General features: G+C 38.5%; 1 protein-coding gene across 1 annotated transcript in view; it reads left to right on the forward strand.

Moving 5' to 3' along the window:
• The window catches only part of gbe1b (glucan (1,4-alpha-), branching enzyme 1b), a 136,380-nt gene that overhangs the window by 63,733 nt on the left and 48,273 nt on the right, over positions 1 to 24,374 (forward strand). The window contains exons 10-12 of the mRNA XM_081371499.1: positions 2,204 to 2,302; positions 20,970 to 21,080; positions 23,659 to 23,830. Coding sequence (XP_081227625.1) covers positions 2,204 to 2,302; positions 20,970 to 21,080; positions 23,659 to 23,830 — 382 coding nt within the window. The remainder of the gene's footprint in view (positions 1 to 2,203; positions 2,303 to 20,969; positions 21,081 to 23,658; positions 23,831 to 24,374) is intronic.

Consider the following 24,374-nt stretch of genomic DNA (forward strand, 5'->3'; position numbering starts at 1 on the left):
AAATATTTTTAATATATTTTACTTAAAAAAAATCCCAATATATCGCCTTATGCACAGTATCGAAATATATTGCAATATATTGAATCGTGACCCATGTATCGTGATACGTATCGTATCGCCAGATTCTTGCCAATACACAGCCCTAGTCAACAGCTCAAATGGAGTTACGAGGTTTCGACCAGCGAATTTTAAGAATTTCAGACATGCATGTTTCGTAAGTGCATCACATTACATTTTATCAGTTATAAAGTTTACTGCAGCTACGTGGCGCTCAGTTTTTTTCCTGTCATTTGGTCAAAATGTTATTAAAGATAAAGTGCTATGCAGAGGCTATGTATGACACTACTGGCTATGACTCCACAACAAATGCTAGACTAAGACACTCTTCTCCGCTCCTCAAATACTTCAAACATTCGCCTTTATATATAGTGTTTCTTGAGAAAAGAAAATACTGTACTTATTCAAAGAAACAGTTCTTTATTTACCTTTGCCTTGCAAACAAGCAGAGAGAATCCAAATTGCGAATAGAGATGAGTGAAGTTATGAGGTTTGAATGACATTTGAGGATCCTAAGGAGTTACAAGGTTCAGTCACAAGCTCTTTTTAATACTTTTCATTGGTTAAATATTTGCAAATTCCACAGACAGACATAAATGGTGACCAACAGTAATGTTTTATAAAAAAAAAATTAAATAAAAAGACAAAATATGGAGATACAAAGTTTCCACCCGACTGTGACAATATACTAATAAAAAGCAGTAGTGAAAAGTGGCCATACCAGAAATATTTCTGTAATACACATACAGTATTAAATTTTGGAACATCAAAACACTGTCAACAACTTGTGCTAGTTTAAATATGCAACAGCACAAATGAGATCTGAAGATTATCAGTGAATAACTATTTAAATTAGTAGAAAGGAGTCTCTCTTGCTGTACTGGTTCTAAATATGTGGCGGAATCATCCGAAATGACCACAATACCTTTAGTCATGGCTCGATAACCTTAATCTTGTCAACAGCGACACTGTATCCCAACTCCACAAAGACAGAATTAACCTTCAGAGCCAACGGGACACAGTGCATTAAATTAGCACTCAGTGGCTCTGTCTAAAGCCATGATTAATGAGACCACTTACTTTTTACTTACTTTGTTCTGTGTTTTGTAATTAGTGGACAGTGCCCACCAGAGATATCATCTAATTCTCTTTTATGAGCTCCATTGATAGAGCTGGACTGTGAATACTACAGTTTGCTTACATTGCAGGAAACAATTAAATAGCATAAAAACAGACTACAAATATAACTAAAACTAGGACCACAGTGCTGAAAGCTACTTTTTGTGTTCATCGTTTAATTCCATTTTGCACAGCACTGCATATTATGTGATACCCTGCAGAAAAGACTAGCATGGCTGGAGACCACTGCTAATCTAGTCAACGAAATTACTAGCAAAAATGGATGAGTTTTTTGATTTTGTCAGCAATAACACATTTGGCTGGTCATGTGATCCCAACGTGTACGCCCCCGTGAGGCGACCCACTCCATGTATATAAATAAATTAACTTTTATTATGCCAGATATGACTGGAGTTCATTATATTTTACATTTCAAAACATATTTTTCAAATACATTAATCATTTTTAATGTATACAATTATTTAAGGATTTTTTTAAGTTCCACTCCATGCATATACATATTTTTTTATTAGGCCAGATAGGACTGGAGTCATCATAAAATTGTAATTTTATTGTATTAGACATATTTCTTTATTTAAAAAAAATGCATTATTCATTTTTAATGCATAAAATGTTTTTAGGATATACATTCCATGTATATAAATACATTTGATTTCATCACTATATTAAATAGTTGTATTATATCAATCATGTTTTTCAAACACATTACTATTACTATACTACATATTAAAAATATTTCTTTATATACTTACTTTGAATACATACATTCATTTTTTGTTTTTCAAAAGAAAAAAATTACTATGTGCATATTTTAAATGTCATAATATGGCTTCTAAAGACAAGTGCACAAGTTGTATGAATCACTTTTAAAATACTTTTAAGCTACTTTTTTCCATTTTGAGCCACATGCCCAGTCCACACTTTATTTTTGAGTTATTCCTTTAACAATATTTCTAACCTCTCCATAATTGTTGTGTTTCTAAGAAATGCATTGGTTTTTTTTAAGGATGTGTCCGGTATGCCCACCATTTGCCGTCCAGTCAAAGAAGGAGGTCTCGGTTTTGACTATCGCCTGTCCATGGCCATTCCAGACAAATGGATTCAAGTGAGTGTAACATAAATTGATGAATAACATAAAAGAGAATGTGGAATTAGCTCACTTACATTCAACATCATGAACCAAACTACTGTACAGTCCTGCTGTAAGTGTAACCAAAGACTTTATACAAAGCCGGTGTGCTTATATTCTGCCGTGCAAAGGCAAAAGACCGTATCTTCGTTTTTGGACGAAAATGAGTTATTTATATTTTTGGCACATTCAAGACCTTCTTTATCATGTGTATAAGTATCTTGAATCAATTCCGTTTTTTTTTCGAGAAAATAATGATTTGTCTAAACAGTAACTTCCAAAAGCCCATGAGAAACCAAGGCAGAACACCGTAACATCAGTTACCGCTCTTTAGCTTTGTTTTGGAACGCTCAAATTGAGTTACGGTGCTCTGCCTTTGTTTAGCCGCGCGTCAATATGAAGTTACTGTGCCAGTGTTCAATCAAGTAATGCTACCTACCTACCAGATTGTACGATTATCTGCCTTTGCTTTAATGTCTATTAAAATTAAAATTACGGTGTAGCCTGTGTACTTTGTACAGCTGCCATCAGTCGCTCTAACTTCTGATGTCCTCAGAGCGGTCAGAACATTTATGGTCTGAACCCGCTCCATCGACAAACGTGCGATATCGATCGCGAAGGATTATGCAGAGTTGACAGAAAAACGTTACACATTGCCGTATCAGATTAATACAAATACGAATTAAAACTTGGCAAACTAGCTGGCAGAGTGCCAAAACTTCGCCTTCTGCCCCGCCCTAAACGCGGTCGAGTCAACGCTGGACTAATAGGATGTATTTTGTCATGTCAAATGTATTAATAATGCCATCAGAATGCAACCAAAGCACAGGATAGCAATAAGTAGATGGCTATAAATAATTGTAAATCATATAAAATAAATGCCATGATCACTAGATTTTATACAGGTGTTACTATAATGATTTTGTTGGTGATCAGCAACTAAATATTGATAATGTGGAAGTTACTGCCTTTTGCCTTGGCATGACTTCTCACTTTTTGCTGACAATACAAAGGCAGAGTACAGTAACTTTAAAATAGTGGTCAAAAGTCAAGTTTGAGCTCAAGATTTTTTTATGTATATAATAAGAATTGCTATGAATGGGAGAAAATGCATTGTGCAATATGGCGGAATGAGTCCCGCCTTCTAAATAAAAGAGCCAATCGCCAATTGGTAAATTGATTGCGTCACTGCAGCTGCCGTTAGAAGCTCTGGTTGCTATACTGCAAATGTGCATTGAATTTTTTTGGCTGGCTGTGCAGTTTTTTGTTTTCATGATTTGAGCAAAGTACATTTATTAGACCGTTGTCGTCAGATTTAATTGATGATTTCAAATATTAAATTTAGGCATAAGCTTTGTGAGCAGCTTTGGAGAATTTGATGTTTCCCCATTCAAAGAGATAAGAGCTGTACTTGCATGACTGAAACGGCATCCCAAGGGGCGTTTCAAAGATGGCCGCCGAGTGAAATGTCTTGCCTTAAAGGAACTTTAGTGTAACTGACAACTTACCTCATTTTACTCACATTTCAATATATTCCCTCCGGATAGTGCCTGTTTGTTTGTGCCCTATCGTGCTAAATATCTCATTCATCATTCATCACGCACTTGCCCTGCTTGTAATTTGGAAGCAAGACGTGTTTCTATCTTTTTCTCTGGGGAATTAGATGTAAAGATACTGTATCTAGAACCAGCTCCAAATCTAGACTGACAAGCGGTGGATCAGATAAATAGGGCGTATGAAAATTTTTCTAGGCAGATATTTATAAATTGTCATACACTTGGAAACTGGGATGCGTTTTCTACTCGCGGTCATGTTTTTTGTGAGTGTGCATAATTAAAAGTATAATTATGGGCAATTCTTCAATCATTTTTCTTAATTAGGGTTTCTTCTGTGAGTTGATCTAAAGCATTCCTTTGTTCTGTGCTGTTTCTGTGGATATGCATATTAATGAAGGTCTTCTCATTATGGATAAATATATAGAGAGAGAGAGAGAGAGATTTTGGGATTCTTTTCTTGGCAATAGCACAAGGCAAAGCACATCTATCAGACTGATCAGAGAGCCACAGTTGATCAAACTATCAGTTTGAACCCTTTATTTCAGCTGTTTGTTATATCTGTTCACTACTCTGAGTCTGACCCATTGGTGGGTTTAGCTAGATATAATAATTGGAAGTTTTTATGAAAATAGATTTTAAATTCTGTATCATCTGAAGTAACTAGAAAGAAACCAGTTTGGTTCTTTCCATTTGTCTCTGTGTTAAACAGAATATTTGCAAGTCTTTAAAATCATCATGACCACTTGAGGTTCCCAATGTCATATTTTTGGTGTTTTGCTTTAAAAACAATTTGCTTTGGCTCATAATGGTTTGAAAAGGAATGTTACCCAAAAATAATAGCTTGATCCTTAAATTATTCAACTATTTGTTTACACTGCAAAATCTTAATATCCATTGTAAAACTGAAACCTTAAAGGGTTAGTTCACCCAAAAATGAAAATTCTGTCATTAATTACTCAGCCTCATGTCGTACCAAACCTGTAAGACTTTCGTTCATTTCGAAAAACAAATAAAGATCTTTTGATGAAATCTGTGCAACACTTTGACCCTTTAAAAAGTTCATAAAGAGATCATAAAACTTATCCATATGAATTGAGTGGTTTAGTCCAAATATTCTGAAGAGACTCGATTGCTTTATATGATGAACGGATTGAATTTAGGCTTTTATTCACATAAACATTCATCAACTCACATCAGTTGTGGGAAACGGAAGCTCAAGCATGTTTACTTGACGTGCGAGAACCAATGAGGTTCATTCTCGTCTTACGCAGCACGTTTGAGCTTCGGCAAGAACCAATGAGGTTCATTCTCGTGTAACGCAGCACGCTTGAGCTTCAGCAAGAACCAATGAGGTTCATTCTCGTGTTACGCAGCACGTTTGAGCTTCAGCAAGAACCAATGAGGTTCATTCTCGTGTTACGCAGCACGTTTGAGCTTCAGCAAGAACCAATGAGGTTCATTCTCGTGTTACGCAGCACGTTTGAGCTTCAGCAAGAACCAATGAGGTTCATTCTCGTGTTACGCATCACGCTTGAGCTTCAGCAAGAACCAATGAGGTTCATTCTCGTGTTACGCAGCACGTTTGAGCTTCAGCAAGAACTAATGAGAATCATTCTTGTGTTGTCTTTTTTGTTGCGTGTCAAGCAGGTTCGGTTAAGCTTCTGCTTATATTTGCTGATTAATGTTTATATGCGAATAAAAGCCTAAATTCAATGTGTTCATCATATAAAGCGAAACGGTCTCTTCAGAAAATATGGACTAAATCACTTAATTCATAAGGATTAGTTTTACAATCTCCTTAGGAACCTTTTGAAGCATTAAAGTGGTAGTTTCCTGGCTGTCAGTGGAGGGACAGAAAGCTCTCAGATTTCATCAAAATCTTCATTTGTGTTCAGAAGATGAATGAAAGTCTTACGGTTCTGGAACGACATGAGGGTGAGTAATTGATGACAGAATTTAAATTGTGTGAACTAACCCAATAATTAAATGTACATAAATCAGGAAATTTGAACAAGCGGGTCGGTTAAAATAGATATGGAGTTATGAATACAATAGACTCTTGAGGGGGAAAAAAAAAGGTTTATTTAATAACATTATATATTCTTTGTGCTTAAAGTTACAAGGATCTTCTCTTATATTTTGTGACTTTCCTGTCCGCATTCCTGTTTATCTTGTCTTATACAGTAAAAGCAAAAAAAAAAGGTGTGCCCTGTGTACTGCAAGGGTGACTGTTTGTGCTGAGCGCACAGCCTCCATGGAGAATCGGCATGCATTGCTAAACAAGGCTACCCAGAATACAAGGCTTTTTACCAGACCAGCAGCATCGGGCTGTCTGGACGCTTTTGCCCCAGATGACCCTCTGCGGCTCCGCTCCAGCAGGCTGATTCACTGATGCACTCTCCATGCACAAAGGTGTCCACTTCACTGACTCAGGATCAGTGTTTAGAATGGCATAAAGACTGCTGCTCTTTAACTTTTGCTTTTTTCATACGACATTGCCCAGCATGCAGTATTTATCTGGGGCTTTTCATCCGACACTGCTATCGATTTCATTCTGCGTTGGGGTACAGATGAGACTGCACTCCGAGGGCGCTCGGATGACTTGGAGTTTGTGTGAAGGAAGAAGAAGAGCGCATGGAGACTTGGAGAGAGTGTGTGACTCATATCTATGCATATGAAGTTGTAGATGGTCCACTGCTCTGTGCCCTGTCAAAAACAACAGCAAACCTATGGGATCAATATCCCGTCAAAAGTATTGTGGTCACGGATCAAAAAAGAAGCAGCGTGAATCAAAAATTTTAAAACACATGTAAAATATATATTGCACAAACTGAAAAAAGTGAAGCAAAATGATCAGAATAGCAAACAACGTGGTCACGGATCAAAATATAACAAGCGTGAATAAAAAAATAACAAGCAAAAATAAAAACTTTAAACACATTAAAAATGATATTGCACAAAAGTTAAACTTATGTTCATGTTTTCTTAAAAATTATGTTTTCCTTGGTTTTATTACTCTGTCCTTTGCGCTCTCTTACACTTTCTGCTCATATTTTATTCTTTTGTACTCTTGTGCAGTTTTTCCTCTTCGCTCTTCTTTCCACGTTCTGCGCTTGCTTTTCCAAATGTTGCAGTTCGAGTTTCATGTAAATTAGGGGCGGGCTTAAGCGTCACCATTGGTCCACTAGTTCTAGATTGACAGCTTCTCCTCTAGCCAATCAATCGAAGAGGGAAGTTGACGTCACTCCAATTCGACTCATGACTACTGATGCTCACCCATACAAGGGAAGACTTTCAAGCAGTAAAGCTATCTGAACTCTAGACATGTGCTAATAATTAAATTCCTCTTTTTTGAGATACATGAGAATTTTAATGTGCACACTGGTAATTGTTGTTAATATTACTTAGCTCATGATGCTAAGGCTGATGTAAGTGAAACACCCTGTGTTTCTTTGCAAAAATAATTTTAAAAATGACCATTGTACCCGTCTGAAGACTTTAAGCCTTTTTTTGTGTCTCATTTAAATATATATATTTTATATAGTTCCATTACAGACCTACAAGTCCTACAGTGCAAAAAGTACAAGACAAATACAAGGCATTTGTGGTACAGGTCAGAGTATGTAAAACAAATTATAACAACAACAAGTAAAATATAAAATGAACATGTAGCCATGTAAAAAAAAATCAGAACAGCGTGTGGGCGGAGTCTTGCGGCAAATGTTACACCATTTAAACATTATTCAAATACATAGGCTACTGAGTTACTGAAACTTTCTTTGTCAAAGAATACACTTGTTTGTTCACAGTTTGAACGTTCTTGTTTCCATTTGTTTAATTTCAAGATCTGAGGTGAATTATCCATTGTTGCTTTTACAGCTACAAAGCAGGAGCACTAAATGATATTCAAAGTCACATTACACGCGTTTAACATTAAATAAAGCACTTAAACTGTACCTGATATTTTCATTGCCACACTTTGTGTTTGTTGTTCTAGCGCGACGTCGCAGAAAAATAGAAACCGTTTCTAAAATAGAATTGTCGCGGCTGGTTGGGACAAAAACTCTGATTAACATGGAAAAGATAGGCTATATCTTTTATCGTGTGTCATGGCACGTGTAGTTAGACATGGTGTAAATGTACCATTTCTGCATTGACCGCCAGATTTGACAAAAGATTAATTAAAATGATAGTGTTAGAGGAGATGGTTACAGAAACCAGGTGGATTCGTTCAAAATTCTCGACACTCGCAATGCCATGTCCAGAAGTAAGGGCATTAAAGGTGAATATGATGGATCATCAGACAGGCTCAACTGTGACAGGTTGTCATTAGGATGACGAATTTAACAATAACAGATCACCAGGTAGACGTATACCAGTGACAGGTCACACATATAGTTTAAAGGGCCCACGTCACTCCTCTGTTCATCTCTCTGCACTGGCTACCACTCGCTGCTCGCATCAAGTTCAAAGCATTGACGCTTGCTTACAGATCTATCAAAGGCTCAGCTCCCTCCTACTTTCACTCGCTCCTACGAGTTTACATCCCTACCAGAAGCCTAAGATCGGTCAACAAGTGAAGGCTCATGGTTCCATCACAGAGAGCCACAAAATCACTTTCCAGAACATTCTCATTCACGGTTCCATGCTGGTGGAACGCTCTCCCCGCCATCATCCAGAATGCAGAACCCCTGACAGCATTCAAAAGTCATCTCTTCTGTGAGCACTTAACATCATAAGAAAAAAAAAAGTCCTTTTCCTTTATATCCTCGCTTATCGGGCTTATGCTACTCTAAACAATGCCTGAACTTCGTATTTTGAGCATTTCTTGTGTTGTTTTTGCCTCTTCACAATGACTCGCTTAATTTAGCCCTAAATTATAAGTCACTTCGGACAAAAGCGTCTGCTAAATGACTAAATGTAAATGTAAAAATACATTTATTTATTTAGCACAAAATTTCCAATTGCAGTGTTTGTATTTTTTTATTGCTGTTATGTTTTTTTTTTTGATAATGTTAATATTGATATAAAACATAATATATTTAAATGTTTTTGTAAAAAGAAATCTGTAAGGAAAAGGTATACTGCTACAACATCAACTTTGATTTCATGTTGACTTTATATCTGTCACGGTGTGGGTTTTGTGTCTTGTTCTTGTCTGTCATGTGTTCCCCTGTCTTTGCATGTTTAGCTTTCCCCTGTTATGTTGATTAGTCTTCCCAGGTGTTTCTTATTTACCACACCCCCTTGTTATCTTGTTTAGCTTGGTTGTCTGTGTATTTAAGCCCTGTGTGTTAGTTCAGTCATTGTGAGTTATTGATGTTGTGAGGTTGCATGTTCTTTGTTCTGTTCTGAAGTCTGAGTTTATGTCAAAGTTCTAGTTAATTTAATAAAAACACCGTTGCACTTGGATCCTGCTTCTTGCTTCCTGCTCTGCATCGTAACAGAATAACTCACCAAAAATGGATCCAGCAACTGTGAGTAACCAGGCCCTAAGGAGATTCCTTGCTACTCTTTTTCAAGATGGCCAGCCCATGGAAAGGTATGTGAAGGACTTCTGGGCTTGCTGCCATTTAGCGTCACTAGATGACGTCCAGCTCATGGATCTGTTCTGGAGCGGTCTGGACGAGGATATTGCTCAAATGATGCCAGAGGACTATACCGGCTGGACGCTAGAAAGGTATATTGACCTGGCCCTTTTCCTGAGTAATTCGTCATTTGCTGTGGGCATGGAGGAGAAGCTTCGTGAACCCGCAGTATCTCTTCAGCCTGTTCTTCACGTCACGCCAGCCATCAAGCTAGTCACCGGATCGGTCTATTATCGTCCAGGACTGGTATCCAGTGTGGCCGATTCCCCGCTGAGGTCAGTACGTGTTGCCATAAGGGCCATCGTGCAGGAGTCTTGTCCTGTCGAGACTATCCTGCATAAATCATGTTTCACCGAGACCTTCCTGCCTGAGTATCTTCCTGCCGAGCCTGCACTTCACGGCAGTCCAGCCGAGCCTGCACTTCACGGCAGTCCAGTCAAGCCTGCACTTCACGCCAATCCAGAGCTGTGTTCACCGCTGGTCCTGCCCAGCTCAGAGCCCGGGACTTTACCCAAGTATTTTTTTGGGGGGGGCCAAAGGACTCCGTCCTGGCCACTCGAGGGGCCACGGTCACCCGAAGGATCATCTCCGCCATGGCCACCTGAGGGGTCGTCTCCGCCCTGGCCGCCTGAAGGTTCGTCTCCGCCCTGGCCACCTGAGGGGTCGTCTCCGCCCTGGCCGCCTGAAGGTTTGTCTCCTCCCTGGCCGCCTGAAGGTTCGTCTCCGCCCTGGCCACCTGAGGGGTCGTCTCCGCCCTGGCCGCCTGAAGGTTCGTCTCCGCCCTGGCCGCCTGAAGGTTCGTCTCCGCCCTGGCCGCCTGAAGGTTCGTCTCCGCCCTGGCCGCCTGAAGGTTCGTCTCCGCCCTGGCCGCCTGAAGGTTCGTCTCCGCCCTGGCCGCCTGAAGGTTCGTCTGCGCCCTGGCCGCCTGAAGGTTCGTCTCCTCCCTGGCCGCCTGAAGGGTCGTCTCTGCCCTGGTTGCCTGCACAGCCTGCGCCTCCATGGCCGTCTGCACAGTCTGCTCTGTCCTGGCCGTCTGCATGTCCTGCTCCACCCTTGTCGCCCACGCTCCACGGCCCAGGCCCGCCTTGCCTATATCCTGTTCCCGGTTCCCAGTGCGGGCCTGACCCTCCGCCCCTCCCCCAAGACCGCCTCCGCTTCACCGCCCTCCTGAACTTTTTGTTTTTTATGGGCGTCGGGAGCCGCCCATAGGGGGGGGGCTATGTCACGTGTGGGTTTTGTGTCTTGTTCTTGTCTGTCATGTGTTCCCCTGTCTTTGCATGTTTAGCTTTCCCCTGTTATGTTGATTAGTCTTCCCAGGTGTTTCTTATTTACCACACCCCCTTGTTATCTTGTTTAGCTTGGTTGTCTGTGTATTTAAGCCCTGTGTGTTAGTTCAGTCATTGTGAGTTATTGATGTTGTGAGGTTGCATGTTCTTTGTTCTGTTCTGAAGTCTGAGTTTATGTCAAAGTTCTAGTTAATTTAATAAAAACACCGTTGCACTTGGATCCTGCTTCTTGCTTCCTGCTCTGCATCGTAACAATATCAGTGTTTATATATCAGTATTATATAGCAATTATAAATCAGTGTTTATTTTTTCACAGAGAATTAGGTTCTTAATTGTCATAAAAATAGTGCAGCAATGCAAATCATAATGGTTATAGAAATATATTTCTTTTTCTTTAAGCATAGTATGCTATCTTTTTTTTTGAGTTTGAGGTGAAATATTTATGACAGGATTTTTAAGATCACCTTAAAAGGGTGAACTGACAGTCGGTGTTCCAGTGGGGCAGCATTGCCTGCTTAAAACACCCTCATAGACACACACATCCAGCCCTGCTTTTAATGTCGCCCAACCTGTCTGATTAATCCGACCTCTGAGCTCGCAATGGCTACCCGACTACATCCTAGAGCCTCTGAGAAATTAAGATGTCCTAACAAGAGAAGCAGATAAGGCTTTCAGCACAAGTTTGCCTGATTTGATCTGATTACCACTCCAAAATGCTGTCGCTTCCAATGCATAGCATAACAAAAGCCCTCTAATTTAGCCAGTGCCCTTCTGTCCGAGTCCAACAAATTGAAATGTAATGGAAACAATTAGAGCAAGTGAAGAATGTTGGCGTCTCACAAGGACGAGAACAGCCGGAGAACGAAGCTCGGCTCTGTTTCCCAGCTAAACATACAAATTAACTTACGATTGGTCTGAAGTCACCTCCGTCTGTGCTGCTCTCCATTTCAAGCTGTTTAAAAGTCCATTAAAGAAGAGAGAGTTACAATTCTTCATTATTTGTCTATATTTACTCACCTTAATGTCATTCCAAATTCATATGATTTTTTTTTTCTTCCGTGAACAAAAAGAGGAATTCTTACAGGATTGTTACAGGGTCAGTACAATTTAAGCTCAACCAAAAGCATTTCTGGCATAACGCCAATTTAAAGTGCACCTATTATGCTTTTTTGGAAATTACCTTTAATGTAGTGTGTAATATAGCTGTTGAGTTATTGTCTCCCAAAAGGAAGAACCGATTGTGAACTGCTTGAAGCGAGTTGTCAGTAAATCCAGTCTTGCTTCTTGCACGAAACTACGTAGGTTTGTTACAAATTTGCATAATACCCCCCTATGGTCCTTCATTGACCCTCAAACACTGTAATTGTAGCTGAGGCCTGGAAGAGTTTGATTCATGTTGTCGACATGTCGAGAAGACACTTTTTTCCACTTTGCATGCACCTGTAAAGGATGAGGACTCAGGCTGGAATTGATACGGCAAAACCAACGCCATTGTTACTGTTCGAATGACTGTGTATCAAGTGCTGAGAAAGATCCGGAGCTGAAATTAAGATATGGTTATGGCCGTTTAGTTTCTGACAGGCAATGTGAGCAGTAGACCAATCACAAAAGATTGGGACATCTGACCAATCAGAGCAGAGCAGACTCTCCGAAAGGAGGGATTTAGAGAGACCGAATCATTCATCGAACCGATTCAGACGTTGATAGAAAAGAGATGATGCTGCAATTTATATTATGAGAAAATTAAAGTGATTTATGACCTTGGATGCATGTAAACTATACAGGCATGTAAACGTATACTCTAATTTTAAAATAGACTTGCACTACTATTACCCTGCTATTATTTGAACTGTAAAGCTGTTAAAATATATATATATTTTTTTTTACAGATTTTTACTTTTTTTTAAGGTTTACAGCATTACGTTGTGGATATGTGTAACTTTTTGGGCAAACTGTGCAGCCCTATGAACGAGGCCCGTGGGAGTTGGCCAAATTCAGCATGTTGAATCATCATCTGGTCATCGGCGAGAGAGATCGCTCTGATTGGGTTTTCAGTTTACTGAACGAGTCGGTGCATGAGAAGTGATGCAAGCGAACAAAGAAGTCAAGACGGCACAGACAGAAGGCTGTTCTAATTTTACTTAATCTTACCTGATCATTTCAATGCACGAATATTTGCATAACTTGAGCCGCCTGGAATGAAGAAAGTGATCAGCGTGATTTATACTTAAAATGTAAAGCAAGTGCTGTTTTTTTTATTTAACTTTATGAATGACGTTTAGACTATTGATACCTGCTGATATAGGCCGCTATTTTCTTACATGCAGGCGCAGAACGCATGTGCTAATTGCCAGTCGCCTGTAGTTCCTTTGGTGTGTTCAAGCACAGCTTGTTGCCCGAGAACATGAACAAATATCTTCTGTGGAAGTCTCAGGAACAAAAATGCTCATTCAATCATTGCATACAGTCTGAATGCAATGATAGGATGTCCTACCTGCCTGTCAACTTACAGTGTGTATTTCCATGAGTGTGTCCCATAAAGCTATGCAGAGTTGTAGACAAACATCCACCAAGTGCCAAAAACAAACAGAACCAAATTCCTCCTGAAACAAAACAATGATCTTATGCAGACCATGTCGTGATTATAAGATGTCAACCAGGCGCTGTTCACATCCTAAGACTCAGATTTATGTGTTTCTCTGGCAACACTTTCAGCGTTGAAATGAATCTGCAGCAGTCAGATGGTACAAGTCCGAGCTCTGTAAGTTGTTTACGTTCATTATTATTGCAATGTTATGTGCCTCGAGTCTGAGACATGAAGCAATTTAATGCCGTCTCTCGTGACACTTTGCAGACTCTGCTCTGGCTGTGTTTTGGAGGAAGCGTATCTTTTGAGAAGCTCTGAATGGAGGGTGGGATCTTATGCTTTTAAAGCTAGCTCGCTATCGCTAGCCTCTCCGACATTGCCCAACCTAGCTTTAATAGCATTCTTTGTGGTTGTGAAAAACCATCACAGAAGTCATTCAGATGCCGTTATGCAGATGTGACCCAGATTTGCATTCCGCACAATGCTGTGACTTATATGTTCATGCCTGTGAGTGGGTTTTTATGTTGCTATGCAATTGTGCATTACATCAAATCATTTATTTTCCTCCCTGTGTCAATAAGACGGGGTCATGAGAGAGTTCTCACCCAAAAGAGAGACTGATAGAATCTAGAATCAGACAGAAATTAAACTGTCAGATGATAATTGTGGGGAAGCTGTGTGGTACAGTATGTAATGCCAGGAGATAAACAGAGAAGAACCGTTTCCCATTTGGCCCTCTGAACCATAAAATCATTAGGGGTTGCATTGCTCAGTGTGTGCTCCATTTTGGGACTTGTCCTTTCTCATTTGGTTAATGACACTCCATTGACTTAAGCGTCTAAAGCAGACTATATTTTTTAGGGCAAACTATTAAATGCTTTAAAAGGATTGAAATATATAAAAATCAATTAATATTGCTCCATGAAGTTTCATAATAAGGTATTTTTCTTCCATCTGAGACATTCAAGCTTAAATACCACCTTTTTTCTCTCTCTACATTACAAATGACATACTGTATCTAATACTGTATATTCATCATCGAAGGGACAATATGAATCAATGTTAGTATCAATCATTAAAAAAACCAAGCCGGTTAATTGTCAAATCTTAATGAAATGTCAGTGGTGGTCATGACCTTCACGTCACCAAAACACGCTTAAAACAAGACTGTCATGGCATGAACAATTAGAGGACATTTAAAAGGTTTCGCATACAGAATGCAAGGGCGCATCCTAAAAGTTTTTATTTTTATTTAATACTGGTTATACAAAGTCAATATTGGGGTTTGTGGGTGTAATTGTAGGGAAATAAGATTGACCACACTCAAATTGCATATGCGAGTGAGGAATAATTAACGACGGGCTGCTGAGTTATTGGAAAAATAATGCACACCCGAGGTGGTAATGTTACACCTTGTTATACCTCGGGTGTGCATTATTTTTCAATAATTCAACAATTATTACACTTATACTATGGTTACCGCACCTCAAAACATTGTTCAGATGATGTATTTCAAGTCATTTGTGAGGTTTATGTCCTTGAAACGTTCTTGTGTGTAGGACACATTTCTTAATTTCTTACGCATCTCACCCCAAGCCTCCGTTGCTGATTCCAAAACATTATATTAGAGCTAATAACAGAGGCTTGAGCCATTGATAGCAGACTAATGTAGTTATTAATGCAGTTATTAGAGAGAGAGAGAGAGAGAGAGAGAGAGAGAGAGAGAGAGAGAGAGAGAGAGAGAGAGAGAGAAAGAGAGATAGTAAGAGTGTGAATTTCCTGAGTTTGTCTTTCAACAGTGTTCAGTGCTCCAAGAACAGCACCGTTATTACCTCTCTATAAGAAATATTGTGTGGCTTTTAAGTTGATAAACTATTTGACTGATAAAATCGTCAGACAACACGTTTTGTGATTTAGTACGGATTTCTCTCTGACCTTTGACATTAATTGGCTGAATGGATTTAAAAAATATATATTATTAGTAATAATAATAACATTATCAATATTATTCTTAATAACAATTATTATTATTATTATTATTAATTAATACTAATAAAGCATTATCATTATTGGATGATGCTAAGGCAGCCATACTGTGCCAGAACGCCCACCACACATTAGCTTATTGGTGGAGAGACGGAGTGATGATGTCAGCCAGTATATATGGGGATTATTAGGAGGCCATGATGATGGACAGAGTCCCTTACTCTTTTTCGAAGAACATCCTGTGAATTATTTTTATTTTTTAATGACCACAAAGAGTCAGGGCCTCAGTTTAACATCTCATCCGAAGGTCTGTGCTTGTTACAGTATCGTGTTCCCATGGTTATACCGGGGCGTTAGTGAGCACCCCCTACTGGCCTCACTAACACCTCTTCCAGCAGCAACCTAGTTTTCCCAGGACTCCCATCCAGGTACTGACCAGGCTCAAACCTCTTACCTTCAGTGGGCAACCAGTCTTGGGCTACAGGGTGATATATATGTATATATACATAAAAGTGAGTACACCCCTCACATTTCAGTAAACATTTTAGTATATCTTCTCAAGGGACAGTACTATAGAAATGAAACTTGAATAGATGTTAGAGTGGCCATTGTGCTGTTTGTATAGAAGTATATATTTACTGTCCTCTGAAAATAACTCAACATATAGCCATTATTGTCAAAATGGTCTGGGGCTGCATGAGTGCTGCTGGTACTGGGGAGCCGAGCTTCATTGAGGGAAACATGGATTCCAACATGTACTGTGACATTCTGGAGCAGAACATGATGCCCTCCCTTCAGAAACGTTGCCGGACGGCATGATAACGACCCCAAACACACCGCCAAGATGACGACTGCCTTGCTGAGGAAGCTGAAGGTGATGGAGTGGCCAAGTACGTCTCCAGCCCTGAACCCTATTGAGCGTCTGTGGGGCGTACTCAAGCGGAAGGTGGAGAAGCGCCATGTGTTTAACATCCATCAGCTCCGTGATGTCATTATGGAGGAGTGGAAGAGGAACGTGTGCAACTCTGGTGAACTCCATGCCCAGGAGGATTAAGGCAGTGCTAGATAACAATGGTGCTCACACAAAATATTGACACTTTGGACACAGTTTTGACATGTTCACTTAGGGTGTACTCACTTTTGTTGCCAGCTATTTTGACAATAATGGCTGTATGTTGAGTTATTCTCAGAGGACAGTAAATATATACTTCTATACAAGCAGCACAATGACTACTCTAACATATATCCAAGTTTCGTTTCTATAGTATTGTCCCTGGAGAAGATATACTAAAATGTTTGCTGAAATGTGAGGGGTGTACTCACTTTTGTGAGATACTGTGTGTATATATAGTTATAGATACATATAGTTATAGATATAGATACAGCTGCTGGCTTATTTTCCTGTAACCTGCAATTGACATAAAACCAGTAATACAACAACCTGCAATTTCCTTGTTTAAATATAAGTTGTTTTGAAGGTGTCTCATGCTGTGATTCAAAGGTTTCCCTAACAGACATTTTCCTCTCAGAACAAACCCTGAGCGATAAATAGAGATGGCTGAAGATGAAGAGCGATGGCTTTCAGTTCTCGTTTCAGCAGACTCTTCATTGCAGCGGTGGTGACAGTTACAACACCCCTGCCTTTTTCGTCTCTCCAGTGATTGTTTGGCTGTGGGCTAATATAAAGGTTTTCCTTCGAGTCAGTCAGCTGTCAGGCTCAATCTCACCCAGCACATGACTGCCTGTCACTCTCATGGGCTTCCCTCGCTGCTGTCAGTCAGACAGTGTGAGTGTGTTGTGTGAGGTAAACACACACAACACGAGCAGATCACCATGAGTTTTGTGAAGAATACAAAAAAGTATATCCTTCCTCCTTATTTGCTGCTGGAAAGTTGCTGATGTGTAGAACTTGAGATGTTGTTGTCAGGAAAACTACAGACACTGTTTTTACTGTAACGGATTTTTCTCTGTCGGATGGTGCTTTCATTGTTTGGGATCATTACACTTATGGAAAAAGAAGTACACCTCAACATATTTGTTCAGAGTACTTATTACAGAAATAATATTTATTAAAAGAATACACTTAAGTGTGAACAATGTAATGTTGTCAAATACTGTAATTGCATGTTGATTGCAAAATGTATATAAGCTGAACTTGAGTAAATCGTAATATGTAATTTTTTAGTTACCCAACTTTTATTGTCTTTGAAATATGGTTATGTGTACTGCTGAATGTACAGACAAACATTTATGGCAAACTAAAATATACTTTAATGTCTATTGAAACTTTCGTAATCATGAAGTTCCAATTTAGTTCATTTAAAATGTAATGTCAAGTAACACACAACAGTTAAAATTATAATCAAGAACTTAACATGTATGTTAGTCAACACATCAAAACAAGTAGCATTACAAAATATTATTAATAAATGTACAACTTTTAATTTGGCATTATTAAAAAGTGCATTGTTTAACACAGTGACTCTATGGGGCTGTTTACACCTGGCCACTTCATGCGTTTTCTCAGATCGGATAGCTATCTGATTTATCAAAACGATTCCATTTACACCTGGTCACATAAATGTGTTTTTGCGAAACGGATTTAAATCTGATCTTCAATTCCCGCGCTATATGCAGATTTAATGGAGTGCACGTCACCGAAAGCAACAGATATGAGCTGCGTTTTATTGATCATCAGCTAAAATTTTAAAATCAAAGACTGCAATGAGAGAGAAGCGGCAACAGCCCTGGTAAGATCATTTCGTTTCTTTACTTTTAATGATGATTATTGTGTGTTAAGCGTCTGCGACTTACTTTCACTTTGATTTGCGATAGTTTGCACGTTGGTTTAATGAATAGATGCTCAGCTTCTCATCTGTGGCGATGCGTGTTCCAGTAGCGTCGTCATATCTGGCTATAGCATTACATATACAGTAGCCTATAACACGCTCTCACACGTTTATTTTTTTAGCATTTTGGGGAGGAGTACAATTTACATATGTGGTTTCAACAACCAGATGCATTTACACTTGTCCAGTTTCGTCTGGAATGCGGCCCAGACCACCTCCTGAAGTGGTTTGAGCGATCGGATTCAAGTCCGTCTCGAATGCGTTTCGGAGGGCATTTACACCTGGTCTTTTCACGATCAGATAGCTATCCGATCTGAGAAAACGCATGAAGTGGCCAGGTGTAAACAGCCCCTTTAAGTGCACTTAAGTGTACTTACTATTATTTGTTTCATTGGTATTATTTCATCTGCAAGCTTTTAAAAAAATACTTTTAAGATTTGAAGTACACTATAGTGCACATTCAATACAATTAAGCCCAATTTTTTCACAAGGGTAGACTATTTTTGCGCTCTTAAAGGTGGGTGTTTGAACCGCATCCCTTTTTCACAAAATAAACAGTTGCATTCATGACATGTTTTCAAATTCGTGTTGGATACACTGTCATTGAGTTTTTCCGTCTTCCCACAAGCTAAACATCTTTGTTCTGTTCCAGTGAAATCTTCTCTGTTAGAGGATGAGATGTGCGGACCGTCACAGGGCTAAGGGTGAAAAGTAGATTTGGAATACATTTGAGTGAGAGTTGGATCATTAATTGTGGTGAGAAAAGTTTCAGGTTTAGGGGCAGAGGATGTTGACTCTTTCCATTCATTGGGTGACATAGATGTGATGTGACAGATGCCACTATAATGACTTCCTCACAGCATTTCTTTTCTGCATTAGCATACAGCTTTCCCTTTATCTCACCATGTGATGGTATATACGCTATAGATGTGGTTTGTGCAGCAGCAGCTGAATGAATGTTATCATTACATGGATGCATTTTTGGGGGATGGACCCTTAATTATACCTTAATTATAATCATATACATAATATCAATATTTCATTCACCCTCATGACGTTCCATACAGCTCTGGGTAGCGTTGCACCAGCATTTTGTAAGGTCACACTACATACTTAATAAGTACTAGTTAGTTTTGTAACCAACTGTATACCTAATTTTAGTGTACCATTTGTTCTTAAGGCAAAACTTAACTAGCCGGTTGTAAGCTTTTCTTGAAGAAATGCATATACATAATATGACGTTAACATGAGGCCTTCAAAAAGCATTTATATATAGAAGTAGTGTTTGATAAATCATCAACAACAATTTAACCATTTCAGTTTATCCTGTTATTGTTCAAACTTATTTTGCCTCAACTGGAAACGGTGATAAATTAATTTTTTATTTTAATATGGTACATAAATTGAAAACAATTATGTTCATTTAATGTTTATAATTATATAATGTAGTAATTGTACATTTATTTACATATTAACATTTTCACAAATTTATTTATTTAATTTTATAATTAATTATGTAATACTTTATTAAGAATAACTATATATATAATTTTTTTTTTTTGCTAATTTATTATCAGTTGTATAATTTATGTAAATTATTTAATGCTTTATTATAAATAGTATATTGAAACATGTAAATAATATTCAGGAAATGCATTAAGGAAAATATATGTATGTATGTATGTGTGTATGTATGTGTATATGTATGTATATGTATATATATATATATATATATATATATGTGTGTATATGTATACATGTATGTATGTATGTATGTATGTATGTATATAATATATAAATATATAATATATGTTACATATAAATTTATATATATTTTTTATTAAATATTCCAGTTATGTAATCATTTATTAACAAGTAGAATGTTTAAGTATGTAAATAATATTCAGGGGATACAAATAGGAACATTTATATTATTGATATTTAAAATGAATACGAATAATAAAACATTTGCAAAAAAAAAAGTGTTTAATAATTTATTAAGAATTAGTATTGAAATATGTAAATAATATTCATGGAATAAATTAAGGAAAATGTATAATATTTATTACTTTTATTTATTTTTAGCCAGCAAATATGCAAGTAATATTCAGGAACTGTATTTAAATTAAGGTGAGGTGTTTAGATCAGGTTTGTTCTGAAGAGCTGCTACGAACCCTCTTACTCACATAATGTAGGATGTAAATTGAATATGCGCATATTGAAATTACACAAATGAGTGCTACGGCTGAGGGAAAGATTTTCAGTGACTTCAATTTCAGGTCTAGCCTTTTTGTTCCTAGCATTGTTTTGTTTATTCTACATGGCTACGCGTTGGAAAAAGTAGTTATTGGAAAACAACTGAGCTGCTGTCCAGCAACTGAAAACTGAAGTTAAATTAGCCGTGTTGCTACTTTTAGTTGGTTGGGGACATTTTTTCTGAAATGGCAAGGGAGGCAGTGAATCCTCAGAAAATTGAGATGAGAAAAAAAATCAATATTGCTCAAAATAAAATAAACAAGAACTTTATCGCCCTAATCTCTTTCATAATCTCACTGTAGAGTGCATTACCGTGGTATGATGGATTCATGTACTGTAGAAATGGCGCCCAGGCTGCCAGATAAAAATGAAATCCAGCTTTTGGCTAGACCAGCAAGACCGACGGACGTGGATGTTTAGGTCAAAGTACTGAACAATTGAAGTACTTCTTGAAGTACTGTGAGATAATTGTTTCTCCTTCTCTCCGATCTCTTGTTTTCCATTTATTTATTTATTCTTTCTCTTACATTCTCAGATCCTTAAGGAATTCAAGGACGAAGATTGGAATATGGGAAACATTGTGTTCACGATGACCAACAGGCGATACGGCGAGAAATGCATCGCTTATGCCGAGAGCCACGACCAGGTACTTCCGCCCGGATACTTTCAGTTCTCCAGCGTTGGCTAAAGGAAATGTAATCAATGTGTCATTGGGAATGGAAATTGGTGTCAAAACAGGTTGTAGTCCTCTAGGGACTAGGGTGAAATGAGAAATTAACACATCCGTCCTGTTTGTACGCATTCTAACGCCACGACTAGAAGCGATTGTTGTTGTTTTTCTCCTGCCTTCTTTTGTTCTCTTTGTTTTCCTCTGTGTTCTGTTTCCAAGGTCTGGGAATAACGATTTGTGCTACTCAATATGAGACACTTGAGTGAGTCTGAGTTGAAACGTGCTAAAACTAGTAAAACTTTACTTTGACACTTCTTCAATAGACCGACTGTTTAGCATTGCATTAAAGTTTTCATTGAATAGGCAGATGTGCAAAAGGATGTCTTAAAATATTAACAGATGTTGGGACCTTGGCCTAGGGGTTGTAGCTTATTGAGCTGTGGTGCTTATGTATGTGATGGTGGTTTAAATACAAAACATTTCTTGATCTAGTTTATCCCTCTTAACGGATCCATTTCGATTCTATCAAACATCACTATTGCGATTGCTCATACTTTGATTAGTTCACCCAAAAATGAAAATTCTGTCATTAATTACTCACCCTCATGAGACTTTTGTTCATCTTCGAAACACAAATGAAGATCTTTTTGATGAAATCTGAGAGCTTTCTGTCCCTCCATTGACAGCTATGCAACTACCATTTTGACGCTTTGTAAAGTTCATAAAGAGATTGTAAAACTAATCCATGAGAAATTGAGTGGTTTAATCCTAATTTTCTGTAGAGACTCGATCACTTTATGATGAACAGATTGAATTTAGTCTTTTATTCACATATAAACATTCATCAGTGAACATAAACAGAAGCTCAACCGAACATGCTTGATGCGTGAGAATGAACCTCATTAGTTCTTGCTGAAGCACAAACGTGCTGCGTAACACGAGAATGAACCTCATTGAGGAAACTCAAACGTGCTGCGTAACACGAGAATGAACCTCATTGGTTCTTACAGGAGCTCAAACGTGCTGCGTAACACGAGAATGAACCTCATTGGTTCTTGAGGAAACTCAAACGTGCTGCGTAACACGAGAATGAACCTCATTGGTTCTTACAGGAGCTCAAACGTGTTGCGTAACACGAGAATGAACCTCATTGGTTCTTACAGGAGCTCAAAAGTGCTGCGTAACACGAGAATGAACCTCATTGGTTCTTGCAGAAGCTCAAACGTGCTGCGTAACACGAGAATGAACCTCATTGGTTCTTGAGGAAACTCAAACGTGTTGCGTAACACGAGAATGAACCTCATTGGTTCTTGAGGAAACTCAAACGTGCTGCGAAACACGAGAATGAACCTCATTGGTTCTTGAGGAAACTCAAACGTGCTGCGTAACACGAGAATGAACCTCATTGGTTCTTGAGGAAACTCAAACGTGTTGCGTAACACGAGAATGAACCTCATTGGTTCTTACAGGAGCTCAAACGTGCTGCGAAACACGAGAATGAACCTCATTGGTTCTTACAGGAGCTCAAATGTGCTGCGTAACACGAGAATGAACCTCATTGGTTCTTGAGGAAACTCAAACGTGCTGCATAACACGAGAATGAACCTCATTGGTTCTTACAGAAGCTCAAACGTGCTGCGAAACACGAGAATGAACCTCATTGGTTCTTGAGGAAACTCAAATGTGCTGCGAAACACGAGAATGAACCTCATTGGTTCTTTAGAAGCTCAAACGTGCTGCGTAACACGAGAATGAACCTCATTGGTTCTTGAGGAAACTCAAATGTGCTGCGAAACACGAGAATGAACCTCATTGGTTCTTTAGAAACTCAAACGTGCTGCGTAACACGAGAATGAACCTCATTGGTTCTTACAGGAGCTCAAACGTGCTGCGTAACACGAGAATGAACCTCATTGGTTCTTGAGGAAACAAACGTGCTGCGAAACACGAGAAAGAACCTCATTGGTTCTTGAGGAAACTCAAACGTGCTGCGTAACATGAGAATGAACCTCATTGGTTCTTGCACGTCAAGTGAACATGCTTGAGCTTTCGTTTACCGCAACTGATGTGTGAATTGATGAATGTTTACATGTGAATAAAAGCCTACATTCAATCTGGTCATCTTATAAAACAATCGAGTCTCTTCAGAATATTTGGACTAAACCACTCAATTTATATGGATAAGCTTTATGATCTCTTTATGAACTTTTTAAAGGGTCAAAGCGTTGCTCGGATTTCATCAAAAAGATCTTTATTTGTTTTTCGACGATGAACGAAAGTCTTACTGGTTTGGTACGACATGAGGCTGAGAATTTAATGACAGAATTTTAGGGTGAACTAACCCTTTAAGCTAATGTGCAGTTATACCATTGAGGCTAATTATCATCAACACCAGTTTTGCATCATTACAATCAGACCAGTATACAGCCTTGCTTTTTATGATCCCACATGCTGTTTCTTGCTGAGCAACCAATCAAAAGCCATTCATCAACCTGCAAACAATTCACCTAATGTGGTGTCCGTGCTCATATTGTTGATCTGCCTGTTCTGTCAGGCCCTGGTGGGAGACAAAACGCTGGCCTTCTGGCTGATGGACAAGGATATGTACACCAACATGAGTTCTTTGATTCCAATGAACGCCGTTATTGATCGGGGGATCCAGCTCCACAAGATGATCCGACTGCTTACCCACGGCCTGGGAGGGGAGGGCTACCTGAACTTCATGGGTGAGTCCTTGCAGATGCACTCATTTTTAAAAAACTAGTTCGTGTGCAGGATGTTGGTGCATTGTCTTTGCAACAATGTAACAACAAAACATCAAGTGATAAGAAAACCACCAGAAAATGTCCTTTGATAATAGTAGTCTTGCACCAAAAACAGACATAATTTAGTTACTTAAATCTACTTTCCCACTCTCTCTTTGATTACTAGAATTAAATGACTGGTTTTTGTTTTGTTTTGTTTTCATTTCTTTTATATTCTGTGTTTTTGTAACATTTATTAGATATGTTTGATAAACTATTGTCTGACATAAAATTAACCAATGAAAAGTAGCTGTTTTTAAGCAAATTGTGATTTTAGCCTGTCCCACGTAAGAGATCTTGACCTTCTTGATTATATCCAACAGTTAAAATAATACAGCGTAATTTCACATAGTCTATTATAATATAAGTTTATCAAGAACTACAAACTATTATTTGAACCCAAATTTTGGCAAAATATGCAAACCTGTTTTTTCACCTTTTTTTCCCACATGTCTTCAATTCTAAA

The sequence above is a fragment of the Scardinius erythrophthalmus genome, assembly GCF_964197995.2.
Source record: "Scardinius erythrophthalmus genome assembly, chromosome: 7".
NCBI lineage: Eukaryota > Metazoa > Chordata > Actinopteri > Cypriniformes > Leuciscidae > Scardinius > Scardinius erythrophthalmus.